This window comes from Aulonocara stuartgranti (genome assembly GCF_965226115.1).
Source record: "Aulonocara stuartgranti genome assembly, chromosome: 12".
Lineage (NCBI taxonomy): Eukaryota > Metazoa > Chordata > Actinopteri > Cichliformes > Cichlidae > Aulonocara > Aulonocara stuartgranti.
In genome coordinates, this window is record NC_138948.1 from 32,293,375 (window position 1) to 32,316,562 (window position 23,188).

General features: G+C 39.4%; 2 protein-coding genes and 1 long non-coding RNA gene across 3 annotated transcripts in view; 2 read left to right on the forward strand and 1 right to left on the reverse strand.

Annotated features, from left to right (window-relative positions):
• LOC309718798 (tetraspanin-15) overlaps positions 1–13,304 on the reverse strand; it is a 51,523-nt gene extending 38,219 nt beyond the window's left edge. The window contains exon 1 of the mRNA XM_082554368.1: positions 13,232–13,304. The gene's annotated coding sequence lies outside the window, so the exon portion shown is untranslated. The remainder of the gene's footprint in view (positions 1–13,231) is intronic.
• Positions 7,232–23,188, forward strand: part of LOC309718802 — a 120,920-nt gene continuing 104,963 nt past the window's right edge. Inside the window, exon 1 of the long non-coding RNA XR_014280076.1 lies at positions 7,232–7,423. This is a non-coding gene — a long non-coding RNA (uncharacterized lncRNA). The remainder of the gene's footprint in view (positions 7,424–23,188) is intronic.
• tacr1a (tachykinin receptor 1a) overlaps positions 13,306–23,188 on the forward strand; it is a 53,591-nt gene continuing 43,708 nt past the window's right edge. The window contains exon 1 of the mRNA XM_082554362.1: positions 13,306–14,120. Coding sequence (XP_082410488.1) covers positions 13,717–14,120 — 404 coding nt within the window. The 5' untranslated portion in view covers positions 13,306–13,716. The remainder of the gene's footprint in view (positions 14,121–23,188) is intronic.

Genomic DNA, 23,188 nt, shown 5'->3' on the forward strand with positions numbered 1-23,188 from the left:
CAAATAACTAAGACAAGAGAAACGAGACTGAGGTACTGTGAAACAACTATGATTACTATGAAAACTATGACTTCTATGACAAAACGTGGGGGAACATAACTCAGACGACGTCACGAGGAACGAATGGAAAAACACAGACTAAATACACAGGAGGTGATGAGGGGAAGGGAAACACATGGGGAAACAGCTGACACAAATTAACATGATGACACCACCAGGAGAAAGTGAAACTAAAACAATGAACACAGAACACAAGACCTCTTCAAAATAAAACAGGAAGCCTAACAGGACACAGACATGACACAAGCAAGATAACATGAAACATGACCGACTAACGCATGCAGACTCCACACGACGCACTGAGAAGGAAGACTAAAACATACAGAAAGAAAAACACTGAGGGCAAGACAGGCCATATAATAAAGAGAATAGAAACAGATTCATAACAAGGAATACACAGAATAGCCTAAACTAAACTTGAAACTCAACCTGAGAATAATACAAGAACTAAAAATCCTTTCCATCTACCTAAGAATTCACAAATAAAACAATAAGACCCAGCCCCTGACAAAAAGTAACACTTTAATGTAAGTAACACATAATTATGAGTAAAAATTGAGTGTCGCAAACGTTAGTGAACGAATTAACTCAAACATTCTTCTTCTTATATTTTTCACCCTGGGAAAGTAACTCGCATAAAAACATATGCAAAATCTTTGAGTTCCCTCACTTACATACAATCACTGCGCTCTCGTTGTAAACAGTACTTTTCTTTTTCATTATTTTTTCTTTATGCTAAAACCTAGTTTGTGTTGGTGTTAGTAAATCTGGCCCTTACTGGCAGAGTTATTATAGTTCTTCTAATTAGTTTTTGTTTTTATTTCATTGTGATTTTTTTGGTTTGTTTTTAATTCAATTTAATTTCAGTTTCCAGATTTAATTTTCTTATTTCAGTTCAGTTTTTATTGTTTAATTTTATTTTCATTTTTATTACTCTCAGTGTTCATCTCCCTGTCTTTTTAATCATTACTGGATCCACAGCAGATGTCAGGGCCAGATTTAGAAAAATTCAAAGCTTGTTAAAATCTGTTGGCTCCCAGTCTTCTAGACATCCCGAGTCTCAATAAAAATAAGCATAATAAATGTTTTGCCCAAGTAACAAATACTAAAACTAAGAATATTGCTTCTACAGGGCGATTGTGGCTCAAGAGTTGGGTGTTCGTCTTGTAATCGGACGGTTGCCGGTTCGAGCCCCGGCTCAGACAGTCTCGGTCGTTGTGTCCTTGGGCGAGACACTTCACCTACTGGTGTTGGCCAGAGGGGCCGATGGCGCGATATGGCAGCCTCGCCTCTGTCAGTCTGCCCCAGGGCAGCTGTGGCTACAACTGTAGCTGCCTCCACCAGTGTATGAATGTGAGAGTGAATGAATAGTGGTATTGTAAAGCGCTTTGAGGGGTTCTGAAAAGCGCTGTATAAATGCAATCCATTATTATTCTAAATTTGAACTTTATTCTGGGCAGTTTTCAAAATTCACAAAATCCTTTCAAATAGTTTTTATTTTTATTTTAGTTAACTAAAAATGCCTTTTCACATCTAGTTTTGCTTTTCAGTTTAGTTTTTGTTGACTAAAATAACCTTGCACTTTATTTGATAACAGATGAATCCTCCTCTTATATTTACCCAGATATATTGGAAGCCAATGATAATAATAATAATAATAATAATAATAATAATAATAATAATAATTGTTATTATTATTGTTGTTGTTGTTATTGAGATAATTCTCTGGCTTTTAACCACTTCAACTGATTTGATAGAATTTACTTATAGTTAGCGCTATATGTTGGACAAAGGCTCATTTTTATATAATTTTGCCTCTGTAGACCACTACAGTGGATTTTAATCCAAATAATCAAGACATGATATCAGTAAAGACTTTTAGCTTTAATCCAAGGAGTTTTTTTTTTTTTTTACATTAACTGCTAGAATTACAGTCATTGTTTACATAATCCTCAAAATTAATTGGGTCTACTGACATAATTTTAAATGTAAGGATGGATGAAAATCGTTTGCAGAGTATGACTGTCTGTAGTTTAGAACCCACTGATATCCAAATGCTGTGTTTTTTCCTTCTGCCAGGCCTGTTTTTCCAGCCACCTTTATTTGCTGCTGGATCTCTCTGCATTCAGACTTGTCTTTAATTACGAAGAAGCATGCTCTATTGGGCTGAGATTAGGTGACAGTCGTGAGCATTGAAGAATATACCATTTCGTTGATGAGAAACCCGAGTTTTATCCATGAGAAACTCTTGGGTCCTGGGTCCGAATGCTTTGAGTCATTATTGTTGGATCATTGGATGAGTCTGTATAGTGTAGCCCTGTAGACTTCAGAATTTATTAACAGACACTAATGGGTATGACTTCCACTGTCAGTCATAAACGCTCATGCCTTAGCATTGACTCTGTCACGACAGATGATGCTGTATTCTTTGGATCAGCTCTTCCTATCCGTTTCCGCACTTTCATGTAGGGCTGCTCAATTAATTATTAATTTTAATTTAAATTACGATCTGGGCTTTCAACGATCATTAAAAATGACTGAGCCGATTATTACCACCTCCCTCGTGCTTTACTCTCGCGCTGCTCCGTGTGGCAAATCGAGCGCACCTCTCTGCGTTTCGAACACGTGTCACAACAATTAAGAGGACCCGAGGGAAGCTCAGAAAGCTCGGAAAACTCAGCAGAAGTTAATTGGAGAGGAGAAGATAATGGCTGCTGAAGAAAGAATGCCGTTGGTTGAAAAGAGAGGTAAAACGACTTCAGTGGTGTGGAAACATTATGGGTTCGCGGAGTCAGACGTGGATCAAGTAGACATAGCGTGTAAACTTTGCTACGGTGTCATAGCTGCACCACAGAGCAAGACTACAAATTGACATACCTCAATGTCAGTTTGATACAATTGTGCATTGTGTGGCTACACAGCTTGCCTTGATGTTTGGTTATTTGTATGCATAAATATTATGCAGTATTTTGAAGTTCACTAAACATAGATGACATAAACATTTTTCATTTATTTTTTATATTGCAAACATTTGCACTGTTATCAGTATTTGCACACTATTTTATATTATTTTATGACAATTTTTAAAGCCATTATTCAATACATTGTTATTGTTAAATAAATATCGTCAAATAATCGAGATCTCAATTTCAGTGAAAATAATCGTGATTATCCTTTTTGCCATAATTGAGCAGCCCTACTTTCATGTATTTAAAGATACAAACAAACCAGGCAGAACTGATCTGGCTCTTTTAGACGTTTTCTGACAAAGTCTAATCTGAACTTCTCGTCCCTGAGTATAACCAGTGGTTTGCACCTTGTTGTAGACCCTCTATATTTACATTCACGAAGGTGTCTCTCGACTGTTGACTTTGACAATTATTTGCCAACCTCTTGTGTTCTTGACTTGGTACATGTAATGAAGTTTTTTCCCTTAACCAAGGAAAGAATTCTCTCATCATACACTTTATCTGTCTTTTAAGGTCTTTTGGTGTTTCTGAGTTGGAATTGTATGGGAACAGGCCTCACCTGGTCATTAAACTGCTTAAAAGTCAATTGACTGATTAACTTTGAGCCTCCAAAACTAGGGGAATGTGTATAGAAAATGCCCATTATTACTAATCAGTTAATACTTTTGTGAAACTCTTTGACTTAAAGCTAAAAGTCTAAACTTCAATAGCATCTTGATTTTAGATCCACTTTGGTAAGATAAGAGGAAAACTACATTAATTATGTCTTTGTCCTGTAAATTATGGAGCTAACTGCAGTTTTTTTTTTTTTTTTAACTACATACCTGCAAAACCAATACTATTACATCAGCCTTAACGGGTGCTAATGCGAAATATTGGCATGCCTGCAGGTTAAATTAAAGAAACAAACTTGTTTTTGTTCTGCTAAAAATTCAAGCATTAGCAAATTAATTATAAAAGCTCCAATGAAAACTCAGCAGTAGTACCATGCTGAATATTTTACGGGAGAAAACATAGAGGGATGTGCCCAGAAAGTAAATATTCACTTTTTATACAATTCCAGCTAATCAACTGATTCATTTACAACCTAATTTAATTACAAGTAAGATATTTTAGTGCACACACCTTTAATGAATATAGAGGACTATATATTTATATACATAGAAGTACATTTCCCATCCTGCATGCATGCCTTAGAAGGGAAGGTTATTGGGACTGACCTGGTAATTTCATGGCTAGGGCTGTGCAGTCAAATGTGGATGGGGCTGGAAATGAGTAGGAATATTTAACTGTTGTGCATGCCAGTCTGTTATCATTCATAGCTGTGGCTTCTTCTCACACCTTTATTCTCCAGGATGGTGCTCTGACTGTTGTGATGAAGTGGACAATTAAGAGGGGATCGAAGCTTCCCTGGAGACAACTGCAATGTCCTTGAGCAGGAGCAAAATTGACACAGTTGAATGCTATCAATAATTTATTTTCAGAGAATATCTTTTTTTTTTTAATTATTATGTTGCTGGTGTCACTGAGGAACTTTTGGCCCAGTTTGGCCACAATTCAATGATATTAAACTAAAAGTGGCGGTACAGTAATACTAACATGCTTCAAAAGAAGGATCTTTGTCTACAAGGGCAAATACTTCATAAACACTTGTCCTGTATACTCTGTTTAACGTCATGTTATTGTAAACTATGGGTGTCCAGCTGATGCACGTCTTTGCATGTGTGTATTATTGACATGACATCAAGATTTCATTTCTAAAATGAAAGGAAATCACTTTAGATTTCATTTCTAAAATGATTTAACACCCAGCACGCCCCTGCGGGAGGTTCATCCTTCAAGCTCGGGTCCTCTACCAGAGGCCTGGGAGCTTGAGGGTCCTGCGCAGTATCTTAGCTGTTCCCAGGACTGCGCTCTTCTGAACAGAGATCTCCGATGTTGTTCCTGGGATCTGCTGGAGCCACTCGCCTAGCTTGGGAGTCACCGCACCTAGTGCTCCGATTGCCACGGGGACCACTGTTACCTTCACCCTCCACATCCTCTCGAGCTCTTCTCTGAGCCCTTGGTATTTCTCCAGCTTCTCGTGTTCCTTCTTCCTGATATTGCTGTCATTCGGAACCGCTACATCGATCACTACGGCCGTCTTCTTCTGTTTGTCTACCACCACTATGTCCGGTTGGTTAGCCACCACCATTTTGTCCGTCTGTATCTGGAAGTCCCACAGGATCTTAGCTCGGTCATTCTCCACCACCCTTGGGGGCATCTCCCATTTTGACCTCGGGACTTCCAGGTTATACTCGACACAGATGTTCCTGTACACTATGCCACTTGGTTATGGCGTTCCATGTATGCCTGCCTGCTAGCATCTTGCTGTTATGTGCTGGATTGTCTCTGGGGCATCTTTACACAGCCTGCACCTGGGGTCTTGCCTGGTGTGATAGACCCCAGCCTCTATGGATCTTGTACTCAGAGCTTGTTCTTGTGCTGCCATGATTAGTGCCTCTGTGCTGTCTTTCAGTCCAGCTTTGTCCAGCCACTGGTAGGATTTCTGGATATCAGCCACCTCCTCTATCTGCCGGTGATACATACCGTGCAGGGGCCTGTCCTTCCATGATGGTTCCTCGTCTCCCTCCTCTTTCTTGGGTTTCTGCTGACTGAGGTATTCACTGAGCACTCGGTCAGTTGGGGCCATCTTCCCAATGTATTCTTGGATGTTCGTTGTCTCATCCTGGACTGTGGTGCTGACACTCACCAGTCCCCGGCCCTTTTCCTTCCGCTTAGCGTACAGCCTCAGGGTGCTGGACTTGGGGTGAAACCCTCCATGCATGGTAAGGAGCTTTCTTGTCTTTATGTCAGTGGCTTCTATCTCCTCCTTTGGCCAGCCTATTACCCCAGCAGGGTACCTGATCACGGGCAGGGCATAGGTGTTGATGGCCTGGATCTTGTTCTTACTGTTAAGCTGACTCCTCAGGACTTGCCTGACCCTCTGCAGGTACTTGGTGGTTGCAGCCTTTCTAGCGGCCTCTTCATGGTTCCCATTCGCCTGCGGGATCCCCAGGTACTTGTAACTGTCCTCTATGTCTGCAATGTTGCCTTCTGGTAGTTCAATCCCCTCAGTTCTGACTACCTTCCCTCTCTTTGTTACCATCCGACTACACTTCTCCAGTCCGAACGACATTCCAATGTCATTGCTGTATAGCCTGGTAGTGTGGATCAGTGAATCGATGTCTCATTCACTCTTGGCATACAGCTTGATGTCATCCATGTACAGGAGGTGGCTGACAACTGCTCCGTTCCGTAGTCGGTATCCGTAGCCAGTCTTGTTAATGATCTCACTGAGGGGGTTCAGGCCTATGCAGAACAGCAGTGGGGACAGAGCATCTCCTTGGTAGATCCCGCACTTGATGGTTACTTGTGCTATGGGCTTGGAGTTGGCCTCTAGTGTTGTATGCCACATCCCCATTGAGTTCCTGATGAAGGCTCTTAGGGTCCTGTTGATCTTGTACAATTCTAAGCATTCCAGTATCCAGCTGTGGGGCATTGAGTCATAGGCCTTCTTGTAATCAATCCAGGCAGTGCACAGGTTGGTCAGTCTGGTCTTGCAGTCTCGGCTGACTGTTCTGTCTACCAGTAGCTGGTGTTTTGCGCCTCTGGTATTCTTGCCCATCCCTTTCTGTGCCCCGCTCATGTATTAACCCATGTGCCTGTTCATCTTAGCCAATATGATGCCTGACAGGAGCTTCCATGTAGTACTGAGGCAGGTTATTGGTCGGTAGTTGGATGGGACCGGTCCCTTCTTGGGGTCCTTGGGGTTCAGGACCGTCCGACCTTCGGTTAGCAATTCCGGGTGTCTCTCGTTAACTGGCAGCCGGTTCATGGCTGCCTGATATATATATATATAGATATATATATATCTATATATATATATATATATATATATATATATATATAGATATATATATATCTATATATATATATATATATATATATATATATATATATATATATATATATATATATATATATATATATATATATATATCAGGGGTGCAACGATATTCGTATCGATATTGAACCGTTCGATACAGTGCTTTCGGTTCGGTACGCATATGTATCGAACAATACAACATTTGTAATTTATTTTATCAATTTTCCTTCTGACGATACTGTCTGTGTTGAGCGCTCAGTGAATCTGTGTTCGACTACTCCGCCTAGGCTGCACTGTCGAGCGCAGATCCACTGAGCGCTCAACACAGACAGCATAGTCAGAAGGAAGAGCGCAGGGCAAGCTAGCAAGACAGAAGTTAAGCTCTCCTTGCAACAGGCAAATTGAACGTCATTCAGATCTGGCGTTTGGAATTATTTTGGTTTTCATGTGACGTATGACCCTGAAGGTAAGCGAGTCATGGACTAAAGTAAAACAGTATGTTGAATGTGCCATGCAATGCTCAATTACATTGGTGTGAACTAGTGTGTTAGCGCAGTTAGCTCGTTAACGTGTTGGCCGTCTAGCCCCATGCACGGAGTGATCGGCGGTAGCTCGTTAACGGAGATTTGCCGTGTTGTGGCGTTAAGGTCATTTCAACAAGATTAACCTGAAAGCACTAGTGGGAACACAACGAATATGACTGCACATTTACGCCGACATCATCGTAGTGCAAAGACAAGTGGAAGCAGACAAAAAAAAGCAAGCATGCTACTAACTTTAGCCGAGTCATTTAGACAGCTATTAGCACATGATTCTCCTTATGCTGCTGAGAATATAGCCCAGAAGAAGCGGATAGTATAGCTTTTATTTTGGAAAGAGACATTTCTCTGTAATAAACTCTCTTTTCCAAAGATGAGTGATTCCTCAATCAGATACAGGGCTTGCAATATCGCTAGCCCGACGTCCCGGAGCTAGCGATTTTTTCAGTCGGGCTACCAAAATCTATCTCTTCCCTGCCCGTCGGGCTATTGTAGGAAAAATATATGTCAATGCTTTTGCATTCTTTCGGAAATGTAGCTGGGTAATTATGTCATTGGCATCGGTGAGCCACTGTCAATATGTGACATATTGAAGTCGCGTTTGAATTTGCGCTTGTTTTTTTGCTTTCACTTTGCAATCGTGCGAACTGTGTATAGAGAGCGACAGCACTGATCTGTGAGTGATGATAATTTGTGCACTAATTCCTCTGACATCGTCTTATTAATCGTTAGCTTACTATGCAAACATGACAAGTGAAATCTCCCGCAGCAAGCTTAAACATGTGAGAGGTTGATCGCGCAGAGAATCGCTGAGCTTATGTGAGTGAGTGTGTAAAAGCAGGAGGATATATATTTCATTTCTTCTGAGCCAAATAAGACAGGTCAGGGTGAAGAAGTGACAGCCAAAGAAAAGCTTACCACAAAACGGAGAAGTTATGACAAATCAGACTATGAGGCAAAAAGAAAGTGCAGCTTTATGGTTTCATGGACAAAAGAATTTCTGTGGCTGCAATATGATGAGCTAAATAACCAGGGCTGCACATAAGTGGTCCGCAGGTGCGCATTCGCTGTCAAAATAAAAAACACGCACAAGGGTTAGGGTTAAATTTAAAAACTGTACTTTTGAGTTAAAATATATATTTATAATTTTAATAAATGACAAATTAAAAATGCATGAACATTTTTTTGTATCGAAAAAATATCGAACCGTGACACCAAAGTATCGAACCGAACCGAACCGTGAATTTTGTGTATCGTTGCACCCCTAATATATATGTATATATATATATATATATATATATATATGTATATATATATATATATATATATATATATATATATATATATATATATATCAGGCAGCCATGAACCGGCTGCCAGTTAACGAGAGACACCCGGAATTGCTAACCGAAGGTCGGACGGTCCTGATCCCCAAGGACCCCAAGAAGGGACCGGTCCCATCCAACTACCGACCAATAATCCAGGCAGTGCACAGGTTGCACTCCCTGCACTGTATACAGGGAGTGCAGAATTATTAGGCAAATGAGTATTTTGTCCACATCATCCTCTTCATGCATGTTGTCTTACTCCAAGCTGTATAGGCTCGAAAGCCTACTACCAATTAAGCATATTAGGTGATGTGCATCTCTGTAATGAGAAGGGGTGTGGTCTAATGACATCAACACCCTATATCAGGTGTGCATAGTTATTAGGCAACTTCCTTTCCTTTGGCAAAATGGGTCAAAAGAAGGACTTGACAGGCTCAGAAAAGTCAAAAATAGTGAGATATCTTGCAGAGGGATGCAGCAGTCTCAAAATTGCAAAGCTTCTGAAGCGTGATCATCGAACAATCAAGCGTTTCATTCAAAATAGTCAACAGGGTCGCAAGAAGCGTGTGGAAAAACCAAGGCGCAAAATAACTGCCCATGAACTGAGAAAAGTCAAGCGTGCAGCTGCCAAGATGCCACTTGCCACCAGTTTGGCCATATTTCAGAGCTGCAACATCACTGGAGTGCCCAAAAGCACAAGGTGTGCAATACTCAGAGACATGGCCAAGGTAAGAAAGGCTGAAAGACGACCACCACTGAACAAGACACACAAGCTGAAACGTCAAGACTGGGCCAAGAAATATCTCAAGACTGATTTTTCTAAGGTTTTATGGACTGATGAAATGAGAGTGAGTCTTGATGGGCCAGATGGATGGGCCCGTGGTTGGATTGGTAAAGGGCAGAGAGCTCCAGTCCGACTCAGACACCAGCAAGGTGGAGGTGGAGTACTGGTTTGGGCTGGTATCATCAAAGATGAGCTTGTGGGGCCTTTTTGGGTTGAGGATGGAGTCAAGCTCAACTCCCAGTCCTAATGCCAGTTTCTGGAAGACACCTTCTTCAAGCAGTGGTACAGGAAGAAGTCTGCATCCTTCAAGAAAATGATTTTCATGCAGGACAATGCTCCATCACACGCGTCCAAGTACTCCACAGCGTGGCTGGCAAGAAAGGGTATAAAAGAAGAAAAACTAATGACATGGCCACCTTGTTCACCTGATCTGAACCCCATTGAGAACCTGTGGTCCATCATCAAATGTGAGATTTACAAGGAGGGAAAACAGTACACCTCTCTGAACAGTGTCTGGGAGGCTGTGGTTGCTGCTGCACACAATGTTGATGGTGAACAGATCAAAACACTGACAGAATCCATGGATGGCAGGCTTTTGAGTGACCTTGCAAAGAAAGGTGGCTATGTTTGTCGCTGATTTGATTTTGTTTTGTTTTTGAATGTCAGAAATGTATATTTGTGAATGTGGAGATGTTATATTGGTTTCACTGGTAAAAATAAATAATTGAAATGGGTATATATTTGTTTTTTGTTAAGTTGCCTAATAATTATGCACAGTAATAGTCACCTGCACACACAGATATCCCCCTAAAATAGCTAAAACTAAAAACAAACTAAAAACTACTTCCAAAAACATTCAGCTTTGATATTAATGAGTTTTTTTGGGTTCATTGAGAACATGGTTGTTGTTCAATAATAAAATTATTCCTCAAAAATACAACTTGCCTAATAATTCTGCACTCCCTATATATATATATATATATATATATATATATATATATATATATATATATATTAGTAGTACACCTTTAACGCAAGCCTTCAAAGGCTCGTGCTGTACACTACAGTATTGTAACTCTACAAAAAAGACAAATAATATTCCAGTATGGAGATTAGGGTGAGCTACTGCTACAAGTGAACATGAAGGGGGGACATGAAGTAAATTGAAATGCATTGTCAGATATTGTATCCTGGTAGGTGGAGAAAGTAAGAAAGCGAAGACAGGAGAGAAAAATGAAATATTATTTTCAAAGGTAAGGATCGCTCAACAAGTGACTTTTGATAAAATGGAAATTTAAAGATTACTTATAATGTCCTAATTAAGTTTGGAGTTTTTAAATTAGATAACTGGATATATACATGATGTGTTGCTTAATTGTGTTCTTGAATTATACCAATTTTTGCGTTATTCAAGGGTTGCATGGAAAACTGGGGATATTTAGGGCAGGATAAACTGGTTAGTGTCATATGTCATGTAGACTGAGGACCCCAAATGCAGACTCATGGACAAATGTTAAACGAAAACAAGCTTTTATTTAATATAAATCAAAAATCCAGTAGGAAAAGCGGGAACATGGGGTAAACACTGGGAGCTAGGAAAGCTACAGGAGTACACACCACAGGATGTAAAGTAACAGAAACTGGAACTTTTATAATTGTAGCGTCTTTACAATATAACGTGTCTTGAGGGAACTGTTGTTGTGATTTGGTGCTATTTAAATGAATTGAGTTGAATTGAAAGCTGGAAACAGGCTGCGGGAAACCGGATGACATGACAAATGGCAATTAGAGACTCAGACAATTTATACACACAGCAATGAGGCAAGGGGCAAACAGGTGGGAGACACAGCAGGACACAGCAGGAGCAAATCATGGCTAATGTGACTATAGAAGTTAAACTCAGCACAAGAGAGCAATAGTGTAATGTCCACGGACACTTTAGAAGGGCCTTCTAGGGAATAGAGGACAACTTGTTCAGGGGGAATTAACTGATTAAAGACTTTGTGAAATATGGCCTCTAGAACTACCATGGGGCAAAGCCTCAAGGAGTAGTCCTGACCTGATACCACTAGAATAAAATACTAATTTCTTTAGAATGTATAGCTAATAAACGACTGAAGGTAGTCAAAATACAAATAACCTCTTTTTTTCTTAATAAGGCAATAAAAAAAATGGGCCCTAGTGGGCTACATAAATACCCAGCTAGGTGCTGAGTAGTTAGCATTCACACAGAGTGAGCATTCAAGAAAGCAATGAAAGGATCAGTGGTAATAAAGGTTGAAAATACTGGAGAATCAAAGTTGTGAATACATTCATAAGAATGCAGTATTATTGTGGTAATCACTATATTTCTATTATAGTAAGACCTGGTGGCCTCGAATTTCTGGCTTTAAATGAAGAGATGAGTCTTATCACATTTGGAAGGTACAGACTGTTCATGGAATTATATTTGATGTCTATAAGACAAGCTCAGAGATAGTCAAGTCATACAAGCATCTTATTGAGTGAATAACTGCGTGCTGAAGCAGCTCAAAGAACTTTCCTCAGTAAAAAAGAAAACCGAATATAAACGAAAAGAGAATCCTCTAAATAATTTAAAGCAGGAGTAAATACTGTATTATATTATGAATCAAAAAATGTTAAAATCAATTCAGTAATGTAAATATGGCTCGTAATATGAAGACCGTTGAGAGTAAGAGTAAGACTAGAGAAGCACTGTATAAATGCCAGAAGCTTAACATATTTATCACAGCTACAACATTTTTGGCACTAAAGACTCCCTCATTCCAGTGATAGGAGTGATGGTTCATTCATGTCACACTCTCCAGTCTTTCAGTACCATAAATTGTTCGATGGCAACCTGCAAAGAAGTCCTCTTAATGAGTTCATTCATTCTCTCACATTACTTTTCCTGACAGACCTAAAGACACACCTTTCTGGATAGATATAAACACAGGACAATGCCCACATCTGTCTCATTGTCATTAGACGCTGTATTGGTACATTATCTTAGCAATATATATGTGATCATCTCATCATACGATATGATATGATATGTTATGATATGATGTGATCATATATAAGGACTGTAAGAAGAGCCTTGTGAAAAGAATGACAGGACTGCAGATTTTTCATTTATATCCTGTGAAGCAATCAATCTTCAATCAAACCACTCCAGTCCAGAATCCAAGACCACAAGAGGGGGTAGAGGACCTGGGTGTTCATTATGGCACCCCATCACTCTACACTACAAGCACTACAAAAAGTCATTTTTAGCAGCACCTTCTTAATGTAACCCAGAACCAAGAAGTAATAAATTTAACAATACCGTAAAAATACATGAGTGTTAAGAGAGACACAACTTATGCACTAAGTAATTTTATGTAATGCATAAATTTGAGGGCATTTGAAACGAAGTCAAACAATGTTTCCTTATCTTACATTGTAATTATGACGTAACATATTTTCACAAGTGGTGTCTGTCTTTTATTTTTAAATTGCACCAACAATGCCAAAAAAGATTGTATATATTATTATTTTGTACATCATAACTGTAACTGTCCATGAAGGAATTATAGTAAAATTACATTAAATTAAGTATTTAGGCGTAGTAATCAAGTCACCTGGATTCATCCGTAATCATAATTACACAGCCAGCATGTTGGACGGGAGCGCAGAAGCTCTCTTCAAAAGCTGGTGTGCAGCCGCTGAGTCAGAGTAGAGGAGCAGCAGGAGGACAGCACACAGACACGGAGAGAGACACAGACGGAGCTGAGCTGTTACCATTGCCAGACTCGTTCTGGTGCGCGTAAAAGACGCCTTTCTGTTTTTACGCACAGCAAAAAAAAAGGAAAAAAAAGAAAAAAGGGGGGAAACGTGCAAAGATTGATATGGAAGTTTCGACATCAAATACTTTTTCTGGTTCGTTGACTTTATTATTTGTAGGAGAGCGGACTCTCCGCAGACTACAACTGTACACTTAGAAACGAGCGTGACGCTTTCGGAAACTTTCCAACATTCACTTGCGTTTGGAATCGTTAACTTAGTCGTGTAATTAATTGGGGTTATCGCGGCCGGTTTAGTGACATTTTCGCTTCTAAACAGTAAAATGGATCCTTTATTCAGTGCTACCAATGCGCCAAATTGGACCAGCAGCTCCAATGATACCAATAACGGGACCATTTACAGGAACCAGTTTGTGCAGCCGGTCTGGAAAATCGTCCTCTGGGCCATTGCCTACAGCTGTATAGTTATCGTGTCCGTTGTAGGTAACATCACAGTCATCTGGATTATTGTGGCGCACAAACGCATGAGGACTGTCACCAATTATTTTCTCCTGAACCTAGCGTTCGCCGAAGCGTCCATGTCTGCATTCAACACGGTGATCAACTTCACCTACGGGATGCACAACGAGTGGTACTTTGGACTCGACTACTGCCGCTTCCACAACTTCTTTCCGATCGCGGCTGTGTTTGCCAGCATCTATTCAATGACTGCCATCGCTCTGGACAGGTAAGCTTCTGTTTTCACAGCCAGCCTGCTTTCAGAATACACGAGAAATGATCAGTGTGCCCCAAGTGTTTGGTATTGGAAAACACCCGTAAACACCCGAGACCGTCTAATGTAATTTGCCCATTCACGGTACAGTTTATGTTTCAAAATTCCACGAAAGCTTAGAGTACATCCATACATATCGATCATTATGAAAACAGACTACTATTGGTTTCTAAGAGCGTATAGGTGTGGTTAAAAAAAGAGGTGCAAATGCTTTCACATTGTTTTTGTTTGGTTAAATATTACTGACTCTTTGGGGAAAAAAGGTTTTAAATTACATAAGAAACTTCATTCACTAGTTGGTGTAAAAGCACTATTGACAGTATTTGTTTTCCTTCGCTGCCTCCTTTGTTTGCATGTGGCGAAACAACGCGTGACGCACAGGAAGCGCAATAAGCAGTTAATGGTTAATGGTTCATTGCCTTCTGGCTCAAACCCTTGTCAAATAAGAAAAAAAGGAAAGCAAGCTGTTGTTAAAAGTTTTGTGCATTCATTTTATGTCTTCATGTATACTCCTGTTACTGAAAATATAGCATTTGGGGGAAAATATTTCTTCATTTCTAAGTCTTTGCTCACTCTTAATGAGCAACCTTGTGTAGGAACACACACACAGCATAATAATCCTGAATGAAAATGAATGCATAGAAAGCCCTGCTCTATTTGAGTAGGTGTTTGTGTGAGTGATAAATGTGTGTTGTTGTCCTTGTGTGTTGTGTTGTATATATAAATCTGTGAAGTATCTATCAATATTTCCATGTAGGTAAATATCTCTGTGTGCAGGAAGGAGTGTGTGAAGATATGTGCATTGCTCAGTTCGAAACACATTTATATGTGTTATGTGTAAGTGTGGGTGGATGTGGGTGGGTGTACATTTGAGACATTCATTTTCCTGCTTAACCACATGAAGCTGTGTTTGCAGCTCTGTATTTTCTGCATCTCAGGACATGTTAGCCACTAATTGTCTCACTGTGGAACACCATTAATCTGAACTTTCCAAGATTAAGTGAGAGATTTGGTTATAGCTGAACAGAGCACAAAAGGGAAGCGACAACACATGCTACATTCAGTCTGCTCACTGAAAACATACTGTTATGAGAGTTTGCCAATCAGGGGATATATAATCTAGCTATCCACGTGCATCCACACAACACAACCATGATATTAAAATCCCTGTAAAGGAACATTAACTTTACCTTGACAGCCCCATATGTATGCAGCCAGGAAAAGATAGTATTTCAGAATATTTCAGAGATGTGGATGATTAAGCTGGAGGTAGACACCCACTGTGACCCATCATTCACAAACAGCAGTACCTTCACAGTTAACATTTCATCTCTTAATGACATAGATATAAAATAATTTCTGTCTGTTGATCGTATGTTTGATGAATGTGTTAAATAGGGGAGGTAGCGCAGTGTTGCTGTAGCTGATAAGACGTTCCTTTTCTTATCTCCATCCTTTTCCTCATCATTTCTGGGGTGCTCTTGCACTGCACTGCCCACAGATCAGCAGTACAGCTGCGTGCTGAGATCAGTGTGCTGCTCCAATGCTGACTGTATTGAGGTAATTGGTAAAAAACAAAACAAACTCAGCTGTAGAAAAATCTACTGGGGCCGTATGTGGATTCATTGGGTCCTTTATAAAATGGAGTTTTCAATTTCTTTCGCCCTGGATTGTGGGTAGAGGGAATTAAGAGAATTTGTCAAAGTGGCAAAGCAGTACAAATCTAAAACCTCTGATTACTGTAGTGGGAAAAAGACTATAACACATGAATTGATTCTTCAGTATTTTGATGATTACATTTGATCAAAATTCATGGTTAGCACTGTTGCCGCACAGCAAGAAGGTCCTGAGTTCAAGTCCACCATCAGGCTAGGGTCTTTCTGTGTGTAATTTGCATGTTCTCCCCGTGTTTGTGTGGGTTCTCTCTGGGTACTCTGGCTTCCTCCCACATTCCAAAGACATGCAGTTAATGGGGATAGGTTAATTGGTAATTCTAAATTGCCCATAGGTGTGAATGTGAGTGCGAATGGTTATCTGTCTCTATGTGTTAGACTGGTGACCTACCCAGGGTGTACCCTGCCTCTCTCCCTAAGACAGCTGACCCTGAAAAGAATAAGTTGAAGAGAATGGATGGATGGCATTTCACTGGCGATGGTGGTGCAGTGGTTAGCACTGTTGCCTTTAACCAAGAAGGTCGTATATTTGAATCCATAGGTGAGCTTGGGGGCTAGCTGTGTGACGTTTGGACACTCTGGCTTCCTCCCATAGTCCAAAATAAAGCTTGTTCAGTTCATATTCTAACTAGTAGGTGTTAATGTGAGCATGAATTGTTGTCTGTCTGTGACTGGTGACCTCTGCAGGTTGTACTCCACCTCTCCCCATTTGACATTAGATAAACTGAAGAAAACTGTCTTGTGTACTAAACTTTTGAAGTCTTATATTTGGGAATCATTTGTATTTTATTATAATAATAATAATAATAATTATTATTATTATTATTAAGTTAGTAATGGGTAGCTGACATAGTTATGTAAACTGTATATAAAAGATAGATGGTCTTAAAAGTAAAGTTTATAAAGTGGATTCCTACAAAATTTATGCGTTAGTTGAGTTTCACCTGTGACATCCTGGAGCCTACTCAAAGGAGGAGGGTTTCCCCTGGTATGGCAACTCTTTGAGCTGATCTCTCCCAATAAAGTGTAATCCTGTAAATAATGAAATATGTTACTACTATAATATTCAAGTCTGTGTTTTGTTTTTAATTCCCTGGTGTGGTTTTTGTTGTGTGTCTAGCAACTTGGATACAAAAACACCTGATATATCGTGGATAAGTGGATATATAGGAGCCTTTACGGGGTTGCTGTGAGATACTCGTAGATCCGTGCCTCTTCAGTACCCCATGACAGGGTTTTCTCCAAAGGCGGAGAGGTTGATACCAAAAATAGAAACCAACTGAGCAAAGTAAAGTGGAAAAAAATATTTCCCAATAAAAATGAAGTTACCATCACCCCAGTATTCACAAGTACAATCACTGTCTCATCATTTGAAAACACTGCAACAGTTTTAACGTAAACGTCTCATTATTTAAACACTGACAAGGTTTTTTTGTTTTGTCATCTATAGACTTCTGTTACCATTACTCACACATTAATAATAAAAAGAAAATCAGATTAAGCTATTTTTATTTCTATTCTAGCCAGTGATTATTCCCATGCTGACGCTTACAAATAGTTGAAATGGCAACAAAGGTTTTGACCAGCAGAGGGGGGGTTTGTGTGCACATGAATCCTCAAGAAATGAATTTTTTTGTAGAACCGATCGGATGGAAAGCTCCCATCTTTTATGCACCAGGTGTGATCATATGTTGATAATTTCTTTGAATAGAAAGGTGTGGTTAGGAAGTAGAAACCCTTCTAAATAAACTGCAATGGAAACACTATATTTGTGTGGGTCTCTGTGTTTATGTGAAAGCTCAGCCTCTTAAACTCAAAACTCTCCATTCATCAAGATTAGTTACTATATAAAGCAACACAGTGCACAGTGTTTTTCCAGGATGGATGATGGATTGATATTATTAAGTATCCACATTCTGAGTGTGCAAGATTATAGATACGATGCTCTCCAAAAGGCTGTAATGGGATAAAATGTACTTCCTGCTTACTGCAAACAAACAAAATGCAACAAGCCACATTTTACAAAGTGCCAAAAACATCAGTTTTTCAACAACAGTTGATGGTGATGATGAAAAAGTATAAGAAGTCTTTGTTTGAAATCAGCTCTGTAATTCACTATTGGAGATTTCAAATAATTGAGAGTTTAAAGCAATATTTTACGATACTTATAAAACAGATGTCCTTAACTTCATCTGATTAAATTTATGTGTTTATATAAAAACAAATATGCAGAATGTACTGGCCTTTCAACAGCCACTTTGCATAAGGCATCAAGGAATATACTCCAGCTTGCAGAGGTTAGAGAGTGCAGAAAATCCATTGCTGAATATTGTTCAATAGTATTCAGTGTACTTATAATCACTGTGCTCACTGCAGCATGGAGGTGGTGACAGAAAATTCTTATTGTCTCTATCAGCCATATTTCTCTTCCATTTTGTTTCTGTCGTCGCAGATAGCTGTTTCGTCTTGTTTCACTCCCTGATGATAATTTTCCCTCATGTTCATTCTTAAGAGCTGCTGGTATGTAGTAATGAGTGGTTTACTCTGAGTCGATAGGTTGCAATTATGAACATCAAGGATTTTGAATCAGCCAGTGTGGAGGCATAAGTATGCATGTTCAAGTGCCCATTAGTCTAAAGAAACTCTTAATCTACTGATTGGACAGAATGAGCCAGACAGACACTATATGCCAATTAGCTTCATGTATATGCATTAAAGGGAAATTAGCCTAATATTTTCTAAGCTATTAATGGATCAGCTAAAAGTTATTTAACGAAACTAAGGAACCTCTTAACCTTACCTAAGAGCAAGGCCAGATTTGACGTCATTATGGGAACAGGAGCTGAAATGAAATAAGATGTAGTTCAGTTGGCCCTGCAGGGTAATGCTTCAGTTAGTTTACCTGAACAGGCAGCAGCATTCCTGAAGAAGAAAGAATTTGCTCTCTAAGGCATCAGACTGTAGCTCCTCTTTAAAGTGCTTTCTGTTTGGTCAGTAGCATTAACAACTGACTTTCAAGAGATTTCGGTGATGGTAAAGTTTTACATGCTGCAGTTTTGCCTGGAAAATAAAGGGATATTTATTGCTGAGGAAAAGTAGAGAATTAAAACGTTTTTACAATTACAAACTCAAAGCCATTAAACAGCCAACTTTGATATTCCCGTCTAAATCAGAGCGTCTTAGGATATTTCAGCTTATTCATTTTATTCAGCTCTCAGATTCAGCAAAACACTTCTAAACTCCTCACATAATTATGAAATTATGTGATGGTCATCAATAAACATGCTATCCAGCAGATCAGCGACTACTGCTTACAGACAACAAATGAATAGTCCAATATGATGTTGTACTGAATTTTAGTTTATGGTTTTCACTTTTAGTGTTTGCCAAAATGTTTCCATTTCATGCCAGCTTTTTGGCTTTTCTACAACTTGTTCTTTGAAAAATGTAATCTCAAAGTGGCTCATTGAACATGACACTGTTCAATGTAATCAAATGGCCTACACTGTTACCAGATCTCAGTCTTGGCCACAGAGAATTAAAACAGCTCTTTAGGCAAACGGGGTTTAACCCAGTACTAGCAAGGTGTGACCAATGAGTGTACTTGTATCTGTTCTACAGAACACTAAGAAATTGTAAATCTGTTATTAGTAATCAATTACAGCTACCAGCTGGAGCACATTAGGTGCCAAATTAGAAAATGATGCCAAGAATAGCAGCACAACAGTAACAATGGCTCCCACTTCTCTTCTTACAGGTTCCAGTTATTTCTCTGCTGAGAGCAGAGAAACAACTGGTGATACAAAATAGGCGATACAAAATAATATGTAGGTTTCCTGCGAATGGAGCCTTAGCTTGACGCTCCGCTTAGTCCCTCTTTCCATATCCAAAAAAAACAACAGTCCTTGATAGTTTCTCAATATTTACTTCAAAAGTCCAATGAGGTACACAGCAACAAAATTCCAAATTATGAAAACTTATAAAGCTCAATTCAAAATGGATGAAGAGAGATTGCGAGGTCAAAAAACCATGTGGCTCCACTCTCCTCTCACCCAACTTCCTGCCCTCTCTGCACCATCAAAATAAAAGCATACATTTCAAATTAAACTGCATGTAGGCTCCTACATAATATAAAACCAAACTGGGAAGTCATAAAGGAACTGACTCACAAGGAAACACACGGAGGGGCACACAGTCATGAGGGAGAACGTGACACTGAACTGAGGGGGACGTGGACATAAATACACAGAGGGTTAACAAGGGAAGTAGGAGCACACGGGGAACACAGCTGACACAGATAATCGTAATGACACAGGGCAGTAGTGAACACAACATGACGCATACTGACGAGAGACTGTCAAAGTAAAACAGGAAGTACACAGAGGTTCAGCCAGGAGGAGAGAGAGCACGGGGAGAGCACAGACATAATGGGCTGGGGAAAACATGGAATAAAACACAAGGAGGGGAAACGAGGGCTCACAGATACACAGAGGGCCACACAGGGGGTAATCAAATAAGGAACATCTTAACAGAACAACCTAGGAACCACGGCATAAATAAAGAACAAAATACAAAAGACACGAAAACTAAGAATACTGGGCCAACATGGCCCAGGACCATGACAGATTGGGACCTGATGAATGTAAAAACAAAGAATTAGCAAAATTTATATTTATTTATTTTTTACCTAATTTTTGTTTCTAAGAAAAATGAGAGCCACATATGAGGATATTCATTTAAAATTTCGATAGAACAGTAGCAGTATAATGTCCTCATAAGTGGATATCAGGCCCTTGTAGAGCAAAATTGAGTATTTTGGTCTAAATAACCCAAAATGTGATGTCCAGGTCCTAGGAGGTTAAAGACATGAGTTTGACGATTTGACCATTGTTTTTGTTTATATGTTTGTTTGTTTTTTAAATTATAATTTTATTATGTTACTCATTTATTTAATTATTTTATTTGGTAGAAATAGGGTGACCATATTTTGATTTCCAAAAAAGAGGACACTTGGCACAGTCATGAGGAATTTTAATAATACTGTTTGCTTAAATAAAATTTTAACATATTAAAATAATGCCTTCTCTGTGCGGTAAATGAATGGTGAAATTAAAAAATGTCTTAAAGGTTCTTACAAGTCAACAAGTGCAAAAAAATATTTTAAAAACCTCTAAAATTAAATAACGTTACAGAAATAATGCCTCATTTGTATAAGAAAAATGACCAATGAGGTATTGCGCAATGGTTTCTGCTGTCTCATTTCGCGTTTCTAACCTCAATTAATTTTCTTTGCACGCCACCATTCTTCCAGTCAAAGTATGATTGGAAATATATTCTCTGGTAAGTCTGAGAAATGCCACAGTACTGGATTTTATTAAGAGCTCAAAGAGTGACTTCAACTGAATGTAGCACTATGACACCATTGACAATAGCTTCAGTCTTGGTGCAGGCACTTTTTTGCTTTGTTAAAATCTGGAAACGCTTCTTTTTTTTTTAGCAACACACAAGTGCAATCCATGAATCTGTAGCTATTGTGACGCTTCATAGTATGAAATGCCAGTGCACCTTCTGCTGCAGACACAACAACATCCTTGTTTTTCCCAGGTGTAACAAAGAACTCAGTCAACTTACTAGATGAATTTTCGCCTCGCACAGCCTTTATATACAGGTGCATATAAGTGGTCCGCAGGTGCGCAATCGCTGTCAAAATAAAAGGCGCGCACCAGATAAGAAGTTGCAACGCACGTTTGTGTACATAAGATTTTCTGGAGGAAGACAGATATTTGTTTAGAACTCTTAAAGATGTCGAAGAAGCAAGCTCCTTTAAGCAATTACTTTGGTGTTCCTCCACCTCCAAAGAAATGTCAGAAGGAGTCCGAACCTCGTATTCGCGTATTCTCGGAAAAGTGGTTGCAGGAGGTGAGCTGGCTTCAAACAAATGATGAACGCACAAAGATTTGGTGCAGAATATGCCGTGAAAATCCCACTCTAGCGAACAAAAACAGTGCCTTTTATATGTACGCGAACGCGCGTTGCAACTTCTTATCTGGTGCGCATCTTTTATTTTGACAGCGAATGCGCACCTGCGGATCACTTATATGCACCACTGTTTATACGTTTTTAAACCTTCGTTAGACACACAAATGTATTTACCACTTCTGCACACAGTGCACTCCGCCTCCCATTTATTCTGAGGGATGGTACAAGGGAAATTTGTTTTGCAGTTTGTCTGAAAAGATGCACTTGCGCTTTGGCATCTTGTAGCATCTTTTCAGCGCGCCACTGCGCACTCTGTCCCGTCTGTGAGCGCGGAACAACCACTTACAACGCAGCAGTTCGGGGATGAAGTTGCACATATGGGTCCTCTGTAAGCCTATAGGAAAACCTTTTTCATCCATCTCGAAAATCCCCCCGGACAGAACGTGAAAAGTGGAAATGTCCGGGGAAAAGAGGACGGTTGGTCACCCTAGTAGAAACAGTAGAGCTGGTTATTTGTCAGCTAATACTAAAGACAGCTAGCTAGCATGGTTAGCTAGGTGCTTGCAAAAACTCATTGTGATGTTATTATTAACTGGTAATGTTGGCTGGTAAAGAACAGGATTAAAACTAAGCTGTTGTACCAGAACAAAGTAAAGAGCTACTCTTTAGAGTGCCTTTTAGTAGATGACAGAAAAGCACTTACATCATTTAACTTCACCTTTAAAACTATTTAAACAATAAAAATCTTCCCACTCCCACCAGCTGTCATGAAAAATAAGGCATAGCTCTTTCTCTTAGACCAGAGTTAAATACATTCATTTCTGCTGTAACATTGAGCCTTAGGGAGATCTATGACAACTGATGGGTTTTTGTAACTTGAAGTGGCCATTGAAGGAACTGCAGTTTTTACACTTGTGTGGCGGTTTCATTTTTCAACCCAGAATTGACAAGCATCAACTTCTAGGAGGTACTTCAATAGTTGCTGAATGATATGAATCTGAATCAAACAAACTGTACATTTTAAAGTTGTAACAATTTGTGTTGCCATCCATGTGTTGTGATAATGCCACGTTCTTTCATAAAGGAATCCTTTAAGGGTGCCACTTAATCAACAATCAATATGACTGAGGAGTAAACAAAGAAATGAAAAATCACCAGCTGAGACTGGATCAAAGGAGATGAAGTACTTTTTATATTTACCTACTATAGCTGGAGGACAGCTTACACCAGGAAAAGCAGGTCTTAGGAGGGGTTTATTTGCTGCATACCCACTACAGCTTAATGTGTTCTCCTCTCCATCTCATGTCCTTCCTCCAATTTCCACATCTTCCCTTCCTGTTCTGTCTGCTATATCCAGAGGGACCATCAAGG